The 23,434-nt window shown below is 34.5% G+C and overlaps 1 protein-coding gene and 1 long non-coding RNA gene across 4 annotated transcripts in view; one reads left to right on the forward strand and one right to left on the reverse strand.

Annotated features, from left to right (window-relative positions):
• Nucleotides 1-23,434, forward strand: part of LOC139119837 (calsenilin-like) — a 127,587-nt gene that overhangs the window by 35,646 nt on the left and 68,507 nt on the right. The window contains exon 1 of one of the 2 annotated variants that reach the window (XM_070683756.1): nt 2,276-2,454. The exons of the other annotated variant lie outside the window; for it this stretch is intronic. Coding sequence (XP_070539857.1) covers nt 2,400-2,454 — 55 coding nt within the window. The 5' untranslated portion in view covers nt 2,276-2,399. Of the gene's footprint in view, nt 1-2,275; nt 2,455-23,434 lie in introns of those variants that run through there. 2 annotated transcript variants of the gene reach the window in all.
• Nucleotides 1-23,434, reverse strand: part of LOC139119840 (uncharacterized) — a 73,635-nt gene that overhangs the window by 16,459 nt on the left and 33,742 nt on the right. The window lies entirely within an intron of this gene.

Consider the following 23,434-nt stretch of genomic DNA (forward strand, 5'->3'; position numbering starts at 1 on the left):
TGCATGCTGACGTATTGCAGACTAAATGTACTCATTAATATGGTATGCTTTTACTTTATTGGCAATATGCTGATTTGATCATTTTCATGATGATGTATTGTATAACATACGGTATGTAAAATTTAATGATATAAAACCTGGCAACAGCTGAAGGCCATTGTGTATTATGATATGTTTTTCTTTGACGTGTGAAGAAAAATATTTGACAGGGAAAATAATGTCTTTCTGGAATGAAAAATTCAAATTTTGCATTTTGTTGAATTTATTTTTGGATGTTTGTCAACAAATTTGCAAACTTGTCTGATAATAACAGTGGAAATATGATAATATACCATAACACGGAATTGAACACTTAATATTTGAGTAATAGAGGACACTATGAACTTGAGTCATAATAAGAGGGCCAGTAGCTGTAACATTTGATTGTTTTGTTTTGAAGTTTTGCTTTAATGTCAACTGCGATTTCTTATTCAGCTTGCCAACTGTGCCTTGTATTAAGTGCACTGTCATTGTTGACAAGTGAGGAATTCTGGTCAAGTCTAGAATTCAAATTTAAACAATGAGAGACTGTATTCTACATGTGTAGACACTGTATTTGCAAGCTACATAGAAGGTGTTTCAACACACTTTGGAGTAGAACAAGAACTTACAATACACATGCAAAACAAACATGATGAAAAAAATCATCAAAAGGTCTATATGCTGACCTTTGACCCATTGCTGGGGTGTGATATATTTATACTCATATCACCCATTACCTATACTCACTGGTACAATGAGAGCATCATGTTCTATATTTTGTATCAGTTGACTGAATTTCCAGTGATGACAAATGATGTTGATAAACTATAATTTTAAATATTTTGCAAAGGTTTTAAAAAAAAAATTCTGTTTCTAGTCATGCCAGCATTATCATGTTATTAGTTGCAGACGAATTTCCAATATTACTTGTTCCAGTGTTTTTTAAATTCATCAGAAGATAACTACTCACCACAAGAGTACGGCACGCACCTGCCCAAGGCAGTTACCGTTATGTGCCCAGTGGGCATGAAATTATTGCCAATTAATTGATTGCTAAAATCATATGAGAGGTGTAGAAGGGTATACATTATACAAGGCAAGGTTATTAATAAATGGTGTTATTTTATTTTGTTGACACTGAAGTCTTTCATTCTGTGACATGCTTTCCTCCATCTTGTTATAATTTTCTATGAATTTCCTGAACTATAGACATGCTATAGATTTTCACCCATTCTTTTAATTTACTTGATAATGATATATCCTATGAAAATTTGTCTTTTCATTTTGATTGATGTCGGACTTTGTGTATGAATATGATGTTATCATGAATCTGAATACAATCTACATCTAGGACAGCAAGTAACATGGTATTTGACAATTGAGTTCACCGTCAAAAAATTCCTGTAAATTTTGATCACAAACTTGTTGTATCTATATATATTGTACCACTGCAACAGCTTGTAATGCTGGTGTATTAACATCTTTATGTACACAAGTGTTGCAAATTTAGAACAGTTTATTTTGAGAAGTTAGTGGTCATTACTATGGAAAACACACTTTCCCAATCGAATAATGCATCCTGAGGGAGCATATGGACATTGACAAGTCCCATTGTCTTTTCAAGGTCTTGTCAACCAAAGTGTAGGAATATCACCCACTAATACCTTCATTATGTTAACTTGACTTAATGTTTAACACATGCATGGTCATGGTAACTACTCAAATATGTACCTTTTTTTGACCCTGGCATTCATAATTGAACAACGTCACCAGTACATGGTAAATATAAGAGTGGCTTGAAATCGGATCTAGAGCAACCACCATATTCACTTTCCATTCATTTCTTTTTATCATCTTTTTCAAATTCCAAGATGTGTTAAAATATATGTTTTCAGCTTAAAATAAAAAATATCATTTGCCATTTTGTTGTTCATGAATACAGTGTTACCATACCGGTATTCATGTTCTGGGGCATACCATTAATCATGTTCTGCTGTACCAGTTTTCAACGTTTTGTCAAAAATGCATTTTTCATTATTTGTCGTCATGACGATATTATGACTAAATTGCTAGGAAGATGTGATGGAATTTCAACTATTTACATCCAATGCAGTTGTTATAAATCTAAAATTGCAAGTTCCATCTCATCGACTAAACAGTTTATGCCTTGACAAATGTAATTACCATATGCTATGTACCTCAACAAAACATGCAAATGAGCACAATGCAGATGTCACAAAATTCAGCGCAGTGTTATTCATCAGGCACACTCTGAGGTGAATGCATGCATTGGTGTGCGTCCATCCTGTGGAGCTATTTGATCTCGGTAATCGCACTCATTGCAGCCTGGCAGCTTGGTTACGCAGACCCATTGAAAGATGTTTGCCAACGTTAGGAGGCGGTTAAGCAGTGTGCCAGTGATATCATTCAAAGGTAAATTCACCTGTAATAATATCGTCCATGATTATGCAATTGCCAGTAAAAAAAAACAGTGTTCTCGGAGGTAAAGAACAGCTGCTTGCTCAAGTTGTACTGATAATCGGGATATACGTTTGGTATTTCGCTTAAAATATTGGAACTTGTCAAACATGTGACAATATTCTTCATAGAATCAAAAGCTTTGCGGCCAATAAATTGTCACTTCCTCAGCACAACACACAAAATACAATGTGTATGTTTGTTGATGTATAGTGATCAATATCATATGATGTGTACCCATTCAGATTTACATCATAGGACAATGATTGTAATCGCAGGTAAAATTTGTAATGAGCGAAAACAAAAACTACAGTATTTTGATGCATTGCATCGTTAATCTCCTTAAGTGCATAATATAATTTTTGTGTATTTGCATGGAGGATTACAGATTCACTCATTTGGCAGTGAAGACAAACATCATAGCCATTTATGTGTATGAGTAGTATGCAATATGTATTTAAAACCATGATATATTGATTATTTAAAAACCTGTTTAATGATTGATCTTACGGGTAACAGTTGTTAAAATTTCCTGTAATGTCAGGCATAGTTGGCGAGAAATGTGGTAAAATTTTAATGTGTAAAATTTAGCCCGACAGAAATTTTCCAGAAAAATAGGTTTGTACATTTCAACGGGAGATTTTTCTTGGAAACAGAATTATTCGGTCTAAATTTAGGTGACTGGATGCAACAATGACGTTTTTCTCAGAGTACCCGATGTGAGCAGAAACTCATATACTGGTAGTGAAAATAATTTTTTGAAAGGTGTTTAAGAAACAAGAATACAGTTTCTGTAGAGGATGACTTCATTATGTGTCGCTATTTCACGTGAAGAAAAGTTATTAATTTATACAGTGTTCATTGAGAAACATTAAGTTGTACTGGTCAGGTTGTTTGTTTCGCTACTGTTATTGAAAAATATTGTTGAAATATTTGACAGCAAGATACATGTATATGTCTGCATTGACATATGGAGCCAAGAATAAAGTGTAATTTGTGGACATATTTGTATTAGACAGGTTATTTGTTGTGTAGTAGTTTTGAAAATTATTGTTAGGTTTCAGGGAACCAGATATGTTTGTCTTCAGTTGACTAATATTTTAGAATAAATTGTTAAAAGTTTATTTCATGGACAAATTTGTATAAGACTGGGCCTTCTGCTAGCTGTATACTGGTATTGATAATTATTGTTTAAAGGTGTTTGAAAGCAAAGTGAAATGCCTGCAGTTAGTCTTTTGTTCAAATCGTAAAAATTATGATCATAGAACAAAGTTCCGTTGAGCTGGTTGGGATGGAGTTTTTCATCTACTGTTATACTGAAAATCACAGCCCCAGGTTGGAGGCACCATGTGAAAAATAAATTTAAAAAGGTGGATGAGACTCAAATGAAAGTGTACCATTGATGTGATATCAAAGAGATGTGAAAATGTAATTGTCCATGAAAAACTTGTATAGAGGAAGTTGAATAGCCCACAATGTAGTCATATAAATGTTAGTGATACAGTAAATGCTGAAAAACCCAATGTTCATGAGACCTTGGCTTGTTTAAGTATGGTACTGGTAGCTGTCCATATGTCCATCTGGTTAAACACAATCATGTGTACAATGAGTGTTGTTGATATTTATATGTCAATTTTTGTCTGGGATATTGACCTTTTGTGGATTATAGTTGGAACAGAAATGTTAAGTTTGCACTATTATCTAAATGGTTTCACTGTGAACCTGAAATATTAATGTAAATATGCGACATTTGGGAAAATTTATCGGTAGTGTATGTCATGTATTTTTAGTGGTTAGTTCAACAGTACAGCAGGTCTTGCAAAAAAGACAATAATTAGGTAAGAAGATTCTTGTTGATAAAAAGAGCAAGTGGTATATGTTACATTATGTCTTTGTGGTTCTTGAAGAGGAGGAGATTGCAAGTCTGCAAGTCACAAAATTTGAAAGGTGGAAGTATTTACATGTTGTGTCGCAACAGTGGCAGCCCATCTTAGTTGATGACTACATAAAAAAGTTACCTTTTGAAAACTGCTCGTATAATATCTCATTTGCGCAATTAGTACCGTGTAATTGTGAATTATTCTTCATTAGATTAATGAGATGGTCCAGTGTCATCAATCAGCAACACCCACTGTCTACATTCTGTGCCAGGCAAGGCCACATTGGAATGTTTCGAATTTTTTTGTTCCAAGTCTGAATTGTTTGAAACTATTGGTAAAACACTTAATAACAATATCAATGTCCGGAATAGTTGATGGTGAGAAATGTTCATCAATTACCCTGAGCTGTGGAACTTTGTAGCCTTGCATTAGGAGAAATATGGAATGTGCGTGTCTCATTTCATATACTTGCTGTTTGTGATTGATGATTGTAAACACAATGAGAATCGGTAGTTTGGCATTGTTGTATGCAAATGAGGTGAAATCATCCATCATTTTCGATGTACCACATTCTTCATACAATATGATTGTTCAGTTTGCAAATGACGTCGACGTTTTCTGATTAATATGCAAAAACAACCATTTATCTGCAAATTTAGATGCATTTTTGGAAATTACTCATGCTCAAACTACAAAATTACAACTTTTTAGGTGACTGCTGTTGGTGCAATGAAAACTAGAATAGACATCGACAGTTCAGACTACAAGCTGCAACAACAGCCATGCATGCAACACTGTTAAATTTGTGTGCATTTCAAGGAAGCAGTGTGCAACGTCACGCATGCACAGCTATCAAACAGCGCGATTTATCTTTTGTACCAACTATTTTACAGTGTAATATCATACAAACAAATGAATCAATGAATGTCAAACACCTTGAGTATTTAGAATGGCTTAGGACTCTGAGTTTGCCCTATATGAGCATGGTATATTGTGCAATTTACATATGAATTGCAACTTTTGGTTTCCACTGTAGTTATTTTTGCTATAGACTTGGAGTTAAACATCTCATATTTCAAAGATTTTTAAGTGTAATTGCTAAAACATAAAAATCACTAATTTCATACTTTATGCCAATAGGCATGTGCAGACTTAAGAGTAAGTCTTTTCATTTGGCTTCTATGCTGTTGTTATTTTTGGACTACACTGTGAATATCAAACAGGAATCAGCCAAAGTGATCTTAAGTGGCACATTTTCACTTAACATAGATATTATAACCCTTTGTAAAATATGATATGGATTAATATTTTGCTAAACGGAAAACATTTCATAACAGAACATGTTCATTTCACAATCCACATTGCATAATATGCAAAACGTAATTTTCACCTGCGTTATAACATTTGCTGCATAACACAGTAAAAATAATAATTCAAATAATTTTTTTAATTTTATAAGTGATACAATCATGAATCATTGCATTCCTGACCATTTGACGTTACATAGTCAAACTAAAAGGTACGGGACCCAATCCTAGGGATCAAGTTTCTACTTATCTGTAAGAGGTAAGAGAATTTTGGACATATCACAACCTTTTTTTTCATTGAAATTGTAATCTAGTAAATTCCTGGCAAGACAGTCTGACGTGTGACATAGGCCTTTCATTATCATACAAAGCCAAATACGTTTTCCCAAATCTTAAGTTGTGGTTTTTAGCTACTATAGACCAGTCTACAGAAGCTATTGGGATGGGTATCCGTCCGGCGTCCGTCGTCAGTCTGTATGTATGTATGTCCATTTGTGAGGATGTCCGTCCACTCAAATATCTTGAGAACCGCAGTACATACAGATTTGATATTTGTTGTGTAGATGCAAAATATGATTATGAGATACCAGCTTTTTTATTTTTAGATTTTTTTGAAATATGCAAATTAATGCAAAAAATGAGTTTTTCGTAAAAAGTTTTATTCATAACCCCTGGTCAGACAGCCTTGATATTTGGTACACAGGTCCCTAGGGATAACCAAACTTAGATTTGTTCAAATTGTGATGAAATATGCAAATCTGTATTTTTCAGGTCCGAATTATTTTGTTATTTTTGGTCAAAAATTTATTTCATCAAATTGCACGTCTGACAGCTTTGATATTTGGTATACAGGTTCATAGGGATGATCAAAATATGATATATTCAAATTATGATGAAATCTACAATTTTGTATTTTGGGAGCAATTTTTGTAATTTTTAGTAAAAAAATTATTTCTCAAAAACTGCTCATGTGATGGCTTTCATATTTGGTATACAGGTTCCTACAGATAAACTAAATATGATATACCGGTATTGAATTTATGATGAAATCTGCAATTTTGTATTTTTGGTGTAATTTTTGCCATATTTGGTCAAAAAATTTGTTTCTCAAAAAGTACTTGTCTGATACCTCTTATATTTGGTATACAGGTTCCTAGGGTTTATCTTAATGTAATATATTTAAATTTGATGAAATCTTCAATTTTTGTATTTCTGGGTAAATTTTTGCCATTTTTGGTCAAAATCTTTGTTTCTCAAATGTTACTCATCTGGTAGCTTTGATATTTAGTGTACAAGATCCTAAGGTTTATCTTAATGTAATATATTGAAATTATGATGAAATCTTCAATTTTGTATTTTTGCAGCTAATTTTGCCACATTTGGTCAGTTCATCCTAAAATGAGCTATCAAAGATATCCACCTTCATCATCAACACATGTGTCACAAAAAGTCATTCTCTACATACACAGCAGAGCTCTGTCGACTGTTAGGTCGCTTGTTTTTTCAATTCGGCCGGTCAGACAGCTTTAATATTTGGTATACAGGTCCCTAGGATGACCTTAGTAAGATAATTTCATACAGTCAGGAAATACTTAATTTTGTAGCCATGTCTATAGTAGCTTCAGGGACATTGGCCGTATGTTTTAAAAATGTTTTCTAAACATAAAAATTAACAGGTCAAATGCCCATAAGACTGAATGAGGACAAATAATGCTTGATTTGATGCGCAAATATTTGAATTGTGTAATTAGCAGTTGTTAAAAAAGAATTTTGAACATATGTATTGTCAGCCTGTATGACATGTAAATCAAATCAAGGAGCTTTTAAATATATAAAGAAAACAAACATGTGTGTTTTCAATTGTCATATCCTCTGCCTCTGATGATTTTTCATTGCAAGGTTTTTTTTTCTGGACCAGGACAAGATTATACATGATTGGACATGTTCAACATGTACTGCAGCACAATTTGCATTTTTATCTCAAAAATGTTGTAAATAAAAAATTATCATAATGTCAAGTTTTCTGCATCGATACTTGCACAATGGCACTCAGGTAAATATTAATTCAGCATCATGTGGGTTTTCAGTAAAAATTGACGTTTAATCATTATGTGATGAGTACTGGGGATATTTTAATCTAGTAGGCCTTTATGAGTGGAAGTTAGCTGTATTGTAATATTTGTATACATGCATTGAACAGAAAAGATGATCATTTTAGTCAGACAAAGGAGCCATAAATACAGAAAGTTAATTTAGGCGATCATGATATTGTATTGTTGTTCACTGAAATGTTGTTCATGGAATTTTCATGGGACAAAAATGTTAATTTTTCTTCTATGGTTGACTAATGATTGGATGTCTACTTTGAAAAGTGCAACAACTGGCTAGCAACAGTACATGATCAGCTAAGATTGTTTTTCTCTCATTACTGAAATATACATTGTACTTAGCAACTGCATGAGTCGCTAATGTAACCCTTTAATTGCCCAGTAATGCTTGAAGCATTGCGTGCATGCAGTGGGTATAGATGAATTATTACGTAAAAGTGTACTCATTTGCGGATAGTGTGTGTGAGCCATTCAAATGTGCATGTTAATTAAGTTATTTCTAAAAAATCATGCTAACGTCATCATACAATAAAAGTTACAGTGTCTTATGATTGATGTGCTTCTTTGGTGTAAAATTTCATCCGCAGAATGTGCTCTTGGTGTTCCTTTCTTGCAACAGAGTGCTGGAAGTTTCATGGCCAGCACATGAACTGTTGATGATTTTTATTCATTATTTTTGTTCGTAACATCAACAACAGTTTCTTGTTGTACTCCCCATGTTGAGACCATGTTGAGATACATAGTGTTGAGCTTGTCAACCCATCCTCTACTGTACTACGGCTTTGTTATTGTTGATAAGGTGAATACTGGTCCTGACAAGAATTCAAATGTAAACATGGCGCAATAACAGTGCATTTTACATATAGACGTAAAGACATTTTACATTTGACAAGCCAACTAATGGGTGTTTTAACATGCTTTGGGATTAAAACAAGAACTTGCAATTGATGAACAAAATAAAAATAGTGGAAAAAATCATCAAAAAGTACAGCTGCGTGCCTTTTAACTGTGACACAGGGAAATTTGAACGAAAATGTGTACTGTATGTTATGTGGCCGATAGAAAACATCTTTTTTGATACTGATGTAACAGACTCCATAATTCATCTTGATGGTTTAGCTGTTTGGATTCAACTTTGCTAGCCAAGGGTGTTTCTTCAGGCAAAGACCCTCCCATGTTTTTTGGAGAGACTATGCTACGCCAACCTAACCAAGCCATGGACAGGATGATTGTTCGAACACATCATCTTCAGTCCATGATTGTGCTGCAGATGGACTGTTGTATGTAAGTCAGAGAGCTAATTGAATAAACAGAAATCAGTATCAGGTAGCACAGAGTAGACATTGTCTTGACCGCAGTCTGTATGACAAAGTCAAAATAGAGTTGTAGATGTCTGTGATTGCTGGTGTCAGGTCCACCAACACGTATTACGCTTGGTGAATGCGCGTGATTGTACTTCATCCTGTACTGATATGCAGTGTACAGGTGACCAGCACTACAGCCTTTTGATATTCCTTGGCAACTCTCACAGAACTGCAAAGAAACTTTCAAGAATCTTCAAAGCTCCATTACCTGTAATTTTTGATGAACTTTAAAGTGTTTTTTGATCTGTTTATAGATATGGGCATGAGGAGGCACTGTGGGCAGGGGTTAGCCGTGGGCAGGGGTTAGAGCACTGATATCACTATCAGAGGATGGTGAGTTCCAGACTCTAGCATGGTGTTGTGCCCCCTGAGCAAGTCACTTTACTCCTCCTTGCTCCATTGGGTATGGGTTATTGGCACTTCATCCTGTAACTGCACAATACCCGTTGGACATTAAAATAAAAGAAAGGGTTTTGATCAACCACAGGCATCATTGCGCCTTGGCTCTCATGCTTCATAGTTGGATACACATATAGCATCAGAGCTAAGGCATGAAACATGGCTATGATTCAACTCCAGATATCATGTTTAAATAAACTATCATCCATGTACAACTAGTCAACCCACAGCCAGTATGTTGGTAATGTTTATAATTGTTGAAAACTACGTGTACATTTCAGTCCAGACTCGAATTTCTTTGTTAATAATCAATAACAACGTTGAATATTAACCATAACATGATGAGTTGTTGTAAAGCCCAATGCACTTTCTGTTTCCATATGCTTCAGGGTGCTTTAGAATAATTACAAAATTTGCAAAATTTTGGAACTAAAATTATGAAAAATTAATCACTAGTCAGAAATATTGTCCCTTTTACTGAGCCTCAGGAGCTGTGATGTTTTCTAGTGATTCGCTCAACTCAGCATAAACTGCAATATTCTGAATTAGAGCAACAGCTTGAATCAAGATAGAAGTGATGGTATCTTTGCTGCTGTAAATAGACATTCACTCTTGAATTAATAGATGTCTACTTAAGGGTGAATATCCCTGTGGATTTCACATTTTGCTCAACGAAGGAAACATTCATTACTTTTGTTTAATGAATATCTATACTCTAAGGCCGTAACCATAGAGACATGCTTTTGCTTCAGGAATTTCCTACTGGATGTGAGATTCCCATGAAATTGAGAATTTCTGAAAAAAAATTCATCATTGTCCTCAGTGTGTGCAATTAGATTAATTGAGTAATTAATCTTTTTGGAAAGTGTCATTGTTGTCCCATTTTACCTACTTATCATGAATTAATGCAGACATTGGTCATGCAGAATTAATGATGAATTAAATGGTGGCACCATGAGTATGTTACTATTAATTGATGATGTGTGATGACTTTGCCATAAATTTGTTGGTCGAAGAATTTGCATTTCCATTTTGCAAGGTCAATTGTCATTCTCCTTCCCAGTATTTGCATAAGGTCATTCCAATTGGATGTAGATGACATGTCCTTCATACACACGTTTTTTTTTCATCCTGCCTCATCTTGCCAAAAGACAAAAAATGGCAGAAAAAACATCTATGTGAATGTTTCAAGTTGTCTGTTAGGGTTTGTTGGGTTGTCTGAATGTTAGCCTAGAATCATTTTGCTTTTTTTTGTCACCAAAAATATCAGTATCATGGTGAACACTGATGACTGCCTTTATTATGAAAACAAATTACGATTCATGTGGGTAAGGCAAAATAACTACAGGTAGACCTTCCTCTTGTATTATCGACATTTGTCTACCGCTTGGTTTTCACAACATTTGTTGATAAGTGGATGTTTTGATTCAGATAGAATATAAATGCACAGTGATTTAATTTATGAATATTCATCTTTGAAAATGAGTTATTGTCATTAGATTTTAACACTCTCAATCCTCAATAGTAATGTCAATACACAGTCTTCAAGTTTGGATGATATATCTCACTCTCCTGAGCAAAAGTTATAAGCTTTAAAAATTAACTATATAAACCAGCTCCAATATAAGGATGTTTTGTTTAAAGCAAAAGGTTGTATGTGTGCAGTATAGTTCCACTTGCAATTCTTGTTAATGTGACTTGCATACTTTCTACCATCAACTTTTTGAACAGTGTCACTCAGTTCAGAACTGTCCTACCTCATAGGGTCAACACCTGAATTTACAGAACGCCTCATCTACATGTAGGTTAGATTAACATAAAAATGGCACCTGCTAAGTACAGGACCAGATGCAGACTTTTCAGTCCACTTTATGTTCTCTGAATTTTCAGTGACATTGTTTAAATCTTGCCATAAATTTGTCAATCATCGTTTCTTTCCACTTATTTTTCCCTTGAAGTTTACTGGATCACATCATACGTATTCTCATTTAAAAAAACACTCGATGAACAAATAGATTTTTAACACACCTCATCCTAAATCTCTGTTGTGTCTGATCATGATATTGTTATGATAATATTTGTTGCTTGCTTTTAAATATACAATTTATGTTACATTTTGTAGCAATAAAAGTGTTACATAAAGATGTTTTACATATTTTTTGACATAATAAGATAAATATAATATTATCTAGGTATTTCTTAGTGTATATAATTTAAAAACAAAGCCGGTAAGTAAATGATGATTCTTGCCTTGTTAGTACATAAATGAGTTTATTTTGTGTTTTTGGTCTGTGTCAATTGGGACTCTCAATTTCGTTAGGAATGTTTTTTCTAATATGTATGTATCCCTTTGTCATTTTAAAATCTCCCTGATTCAAAATTTCCACCGGAAATCAAAACGTTTTTTTGTCAATAGAAAATCAACATTAGAAAACCCTAATTGTAATAGTGGGATACATCTCCTGGACTTCACATGCTGTCCTTGAACGCCACATCTAAACTGCATATCCCAGATTCACATAATTGAAGAGACCAACCTCACTGCAGTTATGGAAAAGACTCTACCACTGTTACTTTGACAGCTTAAAATCAGCATGTTTGTACCAAGTTCATGCATGTTCAGGTGTTATGATGCTCAGATGTAGGCCAGCAAATTTTCTTGTACCTGCGTCAAAGTTGATGAATCTCTCATATCTACTCAAGAAAATTGATGTCTTTCCTTCAATAGAGATGAAAATTTCAAGAGAACAATGACTGTTGTGTTCAACTTCAAGGACAATATTGCAGCCATGTCTAGGTGTTCAGCTCTATATACAAGCCAGGGGACGGTGGGGGATGCTTTGGCCACTGCATCAAGATACACACGAAACATATTTAACAATGCATTTATTTAATATTTATTTAAGATGGGTTACAATATGAAAACCTACTCTTTATATATTGATACTCATCTCGTTTTAATCCAAAGTAAATAGTCAAAGATTCATTATGATATCTTTGTTTGATTCCAAAGATGAGTTTGTGCATGTGTTTCTTGAAGAAGGGTTAGGACAGTACAGTTATTCAGCAGTACAAAGTGAACTTCAAACAAACACCAAGTCTCACTTTTTAACATCTTGCTTTCACCTGTTGTTTTGTCTCAGTACTTCAACAGAATCCCACTAAAGAATCTTTCATTTTGTCTTGCCTGGAACAAATTCTGCCAAGACATTAACCTGTAGAGTTGCCAAGGCAAGATGTTATTTAGACGGATACGCAATAAAGCACACCAAGTTACAGTACACCACGAGATTTTGACCAGTAAATTGCATATATGCACAAGCGATAGCGGGTGTATAGAAGTGAACTGGTCAAAATCGAGTGGTATACTGTCGCTGGGTGTGATTTATTGCTATCATATCATACAGTATATTAAAATTCTGGCATGGAACGTCAAAAAAGGATTTTTACTCTTGCCGAAAGTTCATGCGCATGCCAACTATGGTATATCATAATTAATACTACAGTTCTTTTCACATCTCAACCGATCAGATGGCTGCCTTTGAACCCTTGCCATCAATATACTGTGATGATAAAAGTGTATTTAGACCACAGTAAGATAACTTCTGAGAATGAGAACTAGCAGACAATCACATTTTTTACCAAAGATTTTGCATTCACTGCAAAAGGAGTTGAGGGATATTTTTAAAATCAAAGTGACACCCCCACCCCCACCCGCACTGTATGAAAAAATTATGATCCAGGCAATATCGGTAATAACTGACTGCTCCCTACACCATCAATGTCATCAAAGATAGGTGTATAAGACCATAGAGGGACTACTTTGTTGCACAGCATTCAATATTCATTCTTTGAAAGTGAGGACATTCATATATAAACCTGTACAGCATGCAATAGTTAAAGTAAAGAGACCTTGCTTTGATAATTTAAATGTACATGGAAAATAAAACTCAAGGTATTCAATGCCATACTGACCAAATTTTTGAATTGTAGAAATCCTTTCTATTCTTTTTTTAATGAAAGAAGAAAAAGAATTGAAAGAGCAGGAAGATGAACTCCCAGGCAATGTAATTTTGTGGTGTTAAATGTTCACTATTTGTCTTCAACTGCATTGATACAAAAATCGTTGAATTTGGTAAAATTCAGTTTTTTGAGTGTCTTTCTTACACCATCTCAGTGCATGATGGACGGTGGCAAATTTTGTTTATCTGTAGATGTATGTGACAGCAGGGGGACAGCAGCCTGATTGCATATCTATAGCAAAGATATTCTTGCATTGATATATGGTATACAAGGTAGACTTGTACCAGTACATGTATATGGTATACATATATGCATAACCACATCTATGAATAGGCCTGTGTTTGCCATCTGTCAGTGTGTAGCTTTACACAACCATGTAGATGATTTAATTACTCACTGTGTACTATTAGTATTGCTGTGACTACACACTTGGCTTTAAAAATGAGTGTAGTTCCTGTGTTGTTGGGACTATATAGCAGCAGAGCTGGGAAAATTCATTTTGGACTTTTTATTTATTCATTTAATTGCCCTTGCTGTCATCTGACTGAACATGTCTAACCAATAACAGTGTGTGTGTGTGTGTGTGTGTGTGTGTGTTTATTTATGTGTATGTGTGTGTGCCTGGTGTATGTGTCACATATCTGTATACATAGAGGAACTTGTGTATCACAGAAGTACCCGTTACAGGCCGGTAAATCTCAGCTGCATGTACTATTTGAAATTTCTAGAGTGATTATGTTGATGGGAAACTGTGTAGTGACTGCAGAGTTATTTAATTAAAGAATATTTTGGTTATAGATTGCAAAAAAATAAAAGTAAACGCAATAATGAGTAGTGTGTGAGCACATTAAGTTTGTGCAAAATTTCTGTGAATATTTACTCAAATATTTTCAACAGCTGGCAAATTTCAGCTGACAACCGTTGTTGTTTTGCTGGCTGCTGGCTATTATCTATATTCCTAATAATGTGTAAATTATACCATCACCTTTAATTACAGTAAATATCTTTGCCATTGTCTTCCAATTAACATGATGGTACACCCTTCATTATTAAAATGGATATTAATTGATAGCTCATTAGCCCAACTGGAGTGGAAGTTGTTTGAATAAAATTCTATGTCAAGGAAATCCCCATCTAAAGGAATGATGGTTATGATGCACTGCTTAGCCAGGGCTTTGTGAAGTGTGTGATGACATCATGATAATTAGGGTTTTAAAACAAAATTGTTTTTGTTCAGTGGTGAATTTCACAATCTGTATGATCTGTGACCCTGACAACAACTGTATTAGTGATTACAGTTGCGCACACTAATTAGACAGCTTACTTAGTGAAATTCAGAGCTTAATTTCAACCATTATCACTAGCAGTGTTTGTCAAAATGTCATGAGACTCCCTGACAGTTTACCCCAGATTTACAGGGCTGTGCAGACTTTGAGGGTAAAGATATTAATACTGGTACTTGTGAAAACAGTACCGGTAATGGGTGACTGACCATGCGAATATAAACTGCCAGGGGTTAGAAAGTGCATTGCAACCTAGATGTACATGAGAAACAATCATCATGTGCACAGCGTGTTGAAGCTGTTCCACTTTGACTAGGGGGAGTGTTTCGTATGTACCACACACACTATTGACTTTTCAAGTACCTCATATGAGTCCCCTGTGTTATTCTATTATTGTTATATTTTATTCTTAGTGCTAAACTTTAGATTGATTATTTTACTGCTCAGCAATTTACCAGGGAAAACTCTATTGTGTTATATTTGAGCTTGCATCTATGGTGTGACAGGCACAAGCAAGTCCCATTGCAGCTTAAACGAACTCAATTCTACTCCAAATATTCTGGCACAAGAGACTTTTCTTTACAGTTTGACCCTTGATATTACAGTTGGTGTAGAGAGTTCTGCTTCAGTGAGATTTTGTCACTGATGTTAGTAATTAATGAAACGTGAGGTACTTACATCATCACAAAAAATACTATAAGTATAAAGTTCTCAGAGGGCTCACCAGAGGGTTTCTCAGCCACTTTCCTTTGTATTGTAATATAGGCTTCATAATTATATCACCAACTCTTTCTAATTTCTGCAGACTTTTATAGGGCAATTGTTATTATCACTAAAGTGTCCATGCAGACCCCCCTCCTCATCCCCCACCCCCTCTGAAACATAAGATATCGGCTAGGAACATTATTGTTAGCAGGTGTCCATTCTTGTTATCGTATCAACATAGGAAAGGTAACATTGCAATGTCAAAATGTAGCAGTGTTATGCTACCTACTTACACTCCGCCTGATTTTGCTACTCGTGAATGCCATTACAAACCATGTATTTGCATACAAAATCAATGAAATTTTATTTTTAAAAAAATTATAAAATCCTTATTTTACTTACTTGTAATAAAAGTCAGAATGATTGAAAATATGGCAAAGACATTGTTATCAAACTGAATTGATGAATACAGTGGTCCAGTATAATCCATCTTGGCTGTGCTCACATTGATTGTAGTACGTCATACATGTTATGTAATTTCACTTTCTAACATTGGTGCTTAAAGAATTTTGACTGACCTTCAGCCTCCAACATCATTTGAATCAGTAGTTTGTCTGTGAAACATGAAATAATTTAAAAATACAAATTTTAAAACTCTGTCACAAGTGTCAGCTTATGCCATAAATTCGTATATGTGTTCAAAAATTCATGGATTGTTTACATCTGTATGCTTCATATTTTATTTGATATCATGCATCAGTCTTGTAGAATACCAGTAATTCCAGAGTTGGCAAATATACATAAGAAATATGAGTAGAAATATGTATTGATCTGACTCATGTTATTATCCTTTGAAAATTAAATATTATTATGATATAGGGTAAAACTATCAACTTTAGAAACATTTAAAGTATCAAAACTCAATAATTATTATACGTCCCATAATGTTAATAGACAGAAATTTAAATAAATCATTTTTGACTTTTGTTAATGTTGAAAGTTGTTTTAACATCTATTATATATTGGCTCATTCAGACTCTCTGTCATGATTCGTCAATTTGCTGTCACATGGTTTGCATTATTAGTTAAAAGTGCTGATATATGCAAAGAGCCAGTTGCTGGTTAGGAGTTTTGGACTGAGGGGATCACAGTGCTGATTACTTTTATCAGGGTAACTTTGAAAGTGCCATGCACATTCTAAATTTTTAGAAGATGTAAAAGATGATGATGGTGATATGTTGTCTTTGAATGAGACAAGTGATAGCAGAAAGACTTCTTGATTTTCAGAGAGAAAATTCAGTTGGTGTGTTACAACTTACATAGCGCATACTGATTAGATGTAATTTGGGACAGCATACGTTAGCTTCCATTGGGCTCAAGATTCTTCAACAACAGTCTGTTTCACTTAAGCTTACAGCCTCATGTCAACAGACTGTTTTAGGCGACTGTCAGAGATTTTGGGAAGCAAACGTTTGTTGTTACCCAAAAACAGCCATTTTAGAATTTGCGTATAATGCGCCCCAAGGGTAACTTTTTTCAACTGTCTGTGCTATGTATATGTAGTGTTCATTTCTGAATGTAATTGTTACACAATGAGAGCATATTCTAATGACACCAGCATGTTAACTCCTATGATATACTGATTTGCAGTGTTAATTTGATAATTACAATCTAGTGAAATCAGTTATTTTGAATTTCACTCTGTACAATACACTCAAATGACAAGTCTTTATTTGATGGTGAATAATCATTGATTTAATTAAGTGTTGATTAATGATAAGAAACTTATTATTTTACGATCAGTAGAGCTATTCCCAAAATTTAAAAATTTATTTCAACAGTGTTCAAATCTCAAAAATGTTTCAATAAGTTTTGAAATTTGTAGTAAATTGTATCATAGATTTTCTATAAATAGAGTTATACCAGCCTCCAGGATTTCGAAACTAGTTAAACATTTTAAAATTATCAAACAAGTGTGTCACTGGGCATACATGCTTTTTTCATGTCGTTTATTTCTGTCTTACACATACTGGCTGGCCTTAAAATTTACACATTTAATGAGCAGTTCAACAAGGTAGTTCCAAAAGAATTCACTTTCTGTAACTATAGAGGGCGCCCTGCCATGCACCTCTCTTCTCTATTATTGTATTGTTGAGCTATACTGGTATGTGTAGGATAGGGAAGGGAGCATTGAGGGAAAGGTTAATATTGTCCTAAGGGCTGTATGGTAAATAACACAATTGAAGGAGCAGTTCTGATATACTAAATACCAAAATATAATATAATCTTTTCCATAAATATGATCTTCCGCTTTTTTAAAAATTCAAATAAAGAAAATAGGAATTATATGTAACACTAATACTGGTAGGTGTTATTGGGACAAACAAAGTGATCTAAATCCTTGAGTCAAATTACAAATGAGTGACAACATTCATGGAAAATGAGATCAGGGCCAGAAAGGATGGACATCAACAGAAATATACATGTATCAAGAACAACAACAACAATCAATCAATCAATCAATCAATCAATCAATCAATCAATCAATCGAAGATATTTATAATGTGCCAAAATCAATCAGCACTTTGATATCAGTGCCCTGTCAATTCTAAATCTCAGTACTGTGCCCTCCAAGATTAATTTTGCACGACTGGGGCTTCAAAAAGTTCTCTCTGGTACAAGAAACTTGCACATGAAATACGCACTAGAGAGCTGACGCAAAAGGTATTTACAGAAATTTCTAAATTGACTCAAAGACTTCATGAGGTCACACCAATGATCCTATCTACTTATCAGATAACGGTTTACATTCAACTGTCATTGCAAATACAAATACTTGTTTAAGTAGTCTGTTTGAATTTGAAACTACAAACACACACATAATATGTGCCAATTGAAGCAGACCATAACAGTTTATTCCACAGATGTGATGACACAAGGTGGTAAAAACAAATTTACAAAGAGTCATAAAGCTGAAGTCTGGATTACCAACTTAACTCGTTATTATTTGTACCTTAGGTATTGTATACTGTTTTATGATTTTCACTTTTTGACATCTATAAATTAGCTGTTAGGGTGAAGGTGTGTTCTGATCTGTTTTTAAGATTGCAACTTATCACTAATATGTAGCCACACCAAGGAGAGGGTGCACAGAAAGTGTATTGACCTTTGTGGATGAGAAAAACAACTTCGACAAAATTGATGAATAGCTGAGCAATATGTCCAGTGTCTTACTAAAATGAATTTCCTGACAGCGTCAGGAAATTCATTTTTGATATTTTCACATCACATTCAGTTGTATGTCGTACATGTGATAAATTTGACCGTGTCAGTAAACAGTCAAGTGAGTTTAGTGTGATGATCTTAGCAAAGTGTTCTACAATTGTCAAGACTTCTCAAAGTTGTTTTCAACCAATGCAAAGTAAAATGATGACATTTGATGCAAATCAGGGTCTGTATAACCTGTTCATCCCCAATGTCCAATGAATGCACTGGCCAACTTTATAACCAAGTAATGTTACATGTAAGGCAATGCGTTATTTGAAATTGAAACTCAGAAGGAGTGTTGATTCTGGATGACATAATCTGCCCTCTAGTGTTCAAAGCAACAGTTTCGCCTGGTGATGGAAAATCACATGTTACTTTTTTGATGAGGATGTTCTTCCAAAAGAATTTCAAGAAAAACCAAAAATGTATGCAATAAATCAAGTAAGTGATAGATGCCTAACAGATAATTTAGGATGAGCTTTGATCTGTAAAACGTGGGAAAGTGTTTGGAGTATGAAATGGAAGATTTGTTGTTGCTGTAATTTTCTACAATGGATATCTGATAGAAGCTTGGTGCCTTGTTTAAGTAAATGCGTTCTTTGAAATTGAAACTCTTATCCTTTCACTCAAATTTTTCTTAATTAAGGAAACTTTCAACCATTCTTTCATAATGACGACAAAACTAGGGGGTCATCATGAAAATTTTGGTATTACCTCGGTCTGGAAACAAATTACTCAGAATTTCTCTACATGGAAATTCAAAATGGCAGGCAAATTTTTCAATTTTCACAAACAGAAGCCATTGAAACTTCATTTATTCCATGAACTTCAAAATGAGCCCCTTTAAGTGGTACATCAAAAGAGTATCGTAAAAGTTTGGGAGTCCAAATATCTATCCCTGAGGTGCATTCTACCTTAAACATATATATGAAAAGAGACAGTGTTAGTTCCCAGTGAAATGGTTGTCATTGAAACGATGTGAGAACTATATGATGCTTTTTATAGAAGCAGAGTCAAATGTCCTTGGCAAAAAATGGGTTATGCAATTTACCAAGAAACAAGGCAAATTCCCGAGAGCCCCAGTGTCATTGAAATCTTTTTCTAAATGCTAAGATTCGATGCCATGTACAGCTGATAAAACATGCCATCGCGGAAGAGTGTGATGATGTCAAATGAACGCGTATTATCTTTGTACAAATTGTAGCCCTACCAGTAATATCGAATATGCAAAATGGAAAGTTACTCACTGCTCCTACTTTCAATAGCACACTACCAGCCACAAATCTAAAATAAATATTGACCAGGTCCTGCCTGTGTTTGCACTTATTGAAATGTCAAATGAAAATTGCTGTTTTGGGACATCTCATGCAAGCTATTGTTGCAGTGTTATGAAATTGAGGAGTCCTCTATCCGAAGCATCGGGTCATTGTCGTTTAAGTTGTAAAACCAAATAGACACATCGTCTTCCTAACATCAAAAGTGACGTCCTGAAAGAGTTTGTGGTCAGTCTTTTTGGTACAGGAGTATCTGAATCTGATTAGAAATCAACTTTGAAGGATGCATTCATCTGCCTGTCAAAATGTCGGAGATGTGTCACCACGTAAGAGTGACCACCGGGAGACTGCCGCATGTAAGTTGAATTTAAATTGATCATAAATAATTCATCATAAATTTCCATCCTTTTTGTAGAGGTCGTTGTGTACAATATGGTATAATAAAAATTCCATTTTGGACTCCCACATGAAATTTGAGACCGACTGTGACCTAGTAAAATGCAGAAAAATTGCATCAATTATTTACTCCTGCCCAGGGTCCCTCGTTAAGGTATGCTTTCTAAAATGATATTGCTTGTCATTTTTCACTTGAAGTTAAATTCAAAATTCCATCAATTTGTGAATAATATCATGTAGGTTTTACAGACACCTGTTATCTGTTAATTAAGGCAAACTTCAAAATTGCACAACTGCAAAATATTTTTCTGTTTTTTTAAGAAAAAATACTGGTCTTATAAATATATATTTTTCATCATAAGATATGTTTTTTGATTTTTCTAATACCATGCTCAATTCTTGACGAACAGGAGCAACAAAATGTCCAAAATGTATTGCACTTGCACCTTTCCAAAATCATTATGTAAGTAGATGGTTGAAATTCAGATGCTTGTTACAAACTGCATCTTTGCTGTGCTTGGTTCTGTGATAAGTCTTTAGCTATTCATCTTGGGTTTAAGTGTCTATATAAAGAGAAGAGACAATTTGAACTCTACTTTTAAGTTATCAGAGTTTTTAATGTTTGTAGTGCCAGGGATGTTTGTGTTTCTTCATCTTTATTGTCTATGAAGTGAATTAAAAATAAATAACTCCTGGAAAAGTCATGTTTTTGTGCAGGGTGTCAAGTTCAGGTCTCTTTCATCATGGTTTAATTTTGTCAGCATAGAACACTTTCATGCAAGATTTTCCATTACAGTTAGGCAGCACATATCATTGGCAACCCATAGTGGCCGGCCATCTCCTACCCTGATTTTGCACCCAGCAAGCTTACAATGATATAGCCAGCCAGACATTTGGCTTGGGGCTTGCCTTGCCAGACCATTGAGGGCGCAGTCATCCATAAAGGCAAGAGATTAGAAACTCCATGTAGATTAGGCAGTAGTGCAGTACAAACGAAATTTACTGTCTATTGTGTAGCAAAGCAGTGGTTGTGAGATAGTCTGGGACTGAACAAAAGCATCACTGCAAAATTTGTCCAAAAATGTGAAGTATATTGAAAGAAACAATGAAGAATAAAAATTACCAGAATTACAATCTTTGAAGAATATAAGACCTGTCATTTTCCATGATGACATTATTTATCAATGTTGATTCATAAACTTTCAAAATTGATATTTGTCAGTAAAAGAAGGCAAGGAAGTTGCTGAGAGTGTATCAGTCATGTTGCAGACAGCCCTCATCGTTTTCAATTTGTTTCTGTGAAAAACCACAACAGTCCATTTGTCAGTCAGCAATGTAAGGGCAAAATTATAATTGTAGCAGATTCTATACAAAAAATCTTATCCTTTATGGTCATACAGTCCATCACTCGTCAACAAACAACTCATCAACCTCTCACATATGAGTTATGAGAGCATCCTTGATATGCAGAAAATATGCCCTTCTGTTAAATAACCTATGGTATTTGATGCTGCAGAAGGTCAACCAAGTAAAAGTCTATCAAATTCTGAAAAATAATACTACAGTACAGCAAATATTGTTTTGTTGCAGGTTAAATATACCGTATCTCATCTTGAAGGGTATTTTAAGCTGATCACCACCCAAATCCCTTTAAACAGGTCCACAATTACTGTTGATGACAATGGGTTCAGGCAAAACCATTGCGATATAGGGTTAACTTCACGAGGAGCATATGACAATGAAGTCTCCATAAACGTGTGATGTATATTTGGTCGTTTGTGTGTACTTCTGAAATACAGTTTCTTGTTCTACTGGTGCTGTACTCTCAAAATTACGTCAACACGGCTAGCATTCAGGTTTTCAAAAACAGCCTTTGTATGTGTGATATCCAAGGTTATTGTTCATACAACTTAATTTCAGAATAATCTCCAGAATAATACGGCAGAAGTAGAATTAATTTGTCACTGCATATCAGTAATGTGTGTAATGCTCACAAGGCTAACTGTAAATAACATTTGAATATACTTTTAAAAAAAAAAGAAAAATTGTAACAAAAATAATGAGAATTATCGAAAGGTAAAGTTATGTGCATATTATTGATTATTTCATCGCAAATTTGTGATTTATAATTTGTATTATCAGGGTAGCAGCCTCCAGTCAATTCTGAGACTAATTCTTTAGGTAAATATACGGTAACCACTCACTGTCATTGAAAATCATACAAATCACTTTCTTTGCCAAATTAACTTACAGCAAATTCAATTTAATCAATTTAATCAATCGATTGGATCAATCTTGTCGTTGTTATACTGTCTTTGAAAGAATTCAATATCACAGTAACTCAAACCATGTTGGTTTGGTTGGCAAGAATAGACTCCCCTTCGGAACCATTAACTCCATTTTGAAAAAACTCAGTCTGGTAATTCAATCCTAAAAATAATATGACTAAATCATAAAAAACAACCGTGTAAAAAGTGAATAAATAATTTGTAAGTGATTTGTCTGAGGAAATATGATCATGTCATAAATGAGTGGTGAAGATTAGTTCATGTGTTATCAGGTCGTTTCCTAGATACAGTTGCTAAGTTACTGTCATTTCACGGACAATCAAACTGAGCACAAATATCATCAGAGTGGGCCAACATTTCAACATCTATTTTTGTGACCATTTGGGCTGCAAGTCATTCTCCTAAGGTCAGATTTTACCAGCAGTGACTTGCAGTCCTAAAATTCAACATGACGGTGATACGTTCGGTAGACCTTTGCTTATCGACAGAATCATGCGAGTATCATGCAAAAGATGATATCAAGGAGGCTCAGAGAACAGACACACTATGTTGAAGATCCTAGGTGCATGGTTGTCATGTAATGATGACATTGGCTACATTGATGTATGGGTCAAGAGGGTTTAACAGCAAAACGACAATAA

The sequence above is a fragment of the Ptychodera flava genome, chromosome 20 (assembly GCF_041260155.1).
Source record: "Ptychodera flava strain L36383 chromosome 20, AS_Pfla_20210202, whole genome shotgun sequence".
Lineage (NCBI taxonomy): Eukaryota > Metazoa > Hemichordata > Enteropneusta > Ptychoderidae > Ptychodera > Ptychodera flava.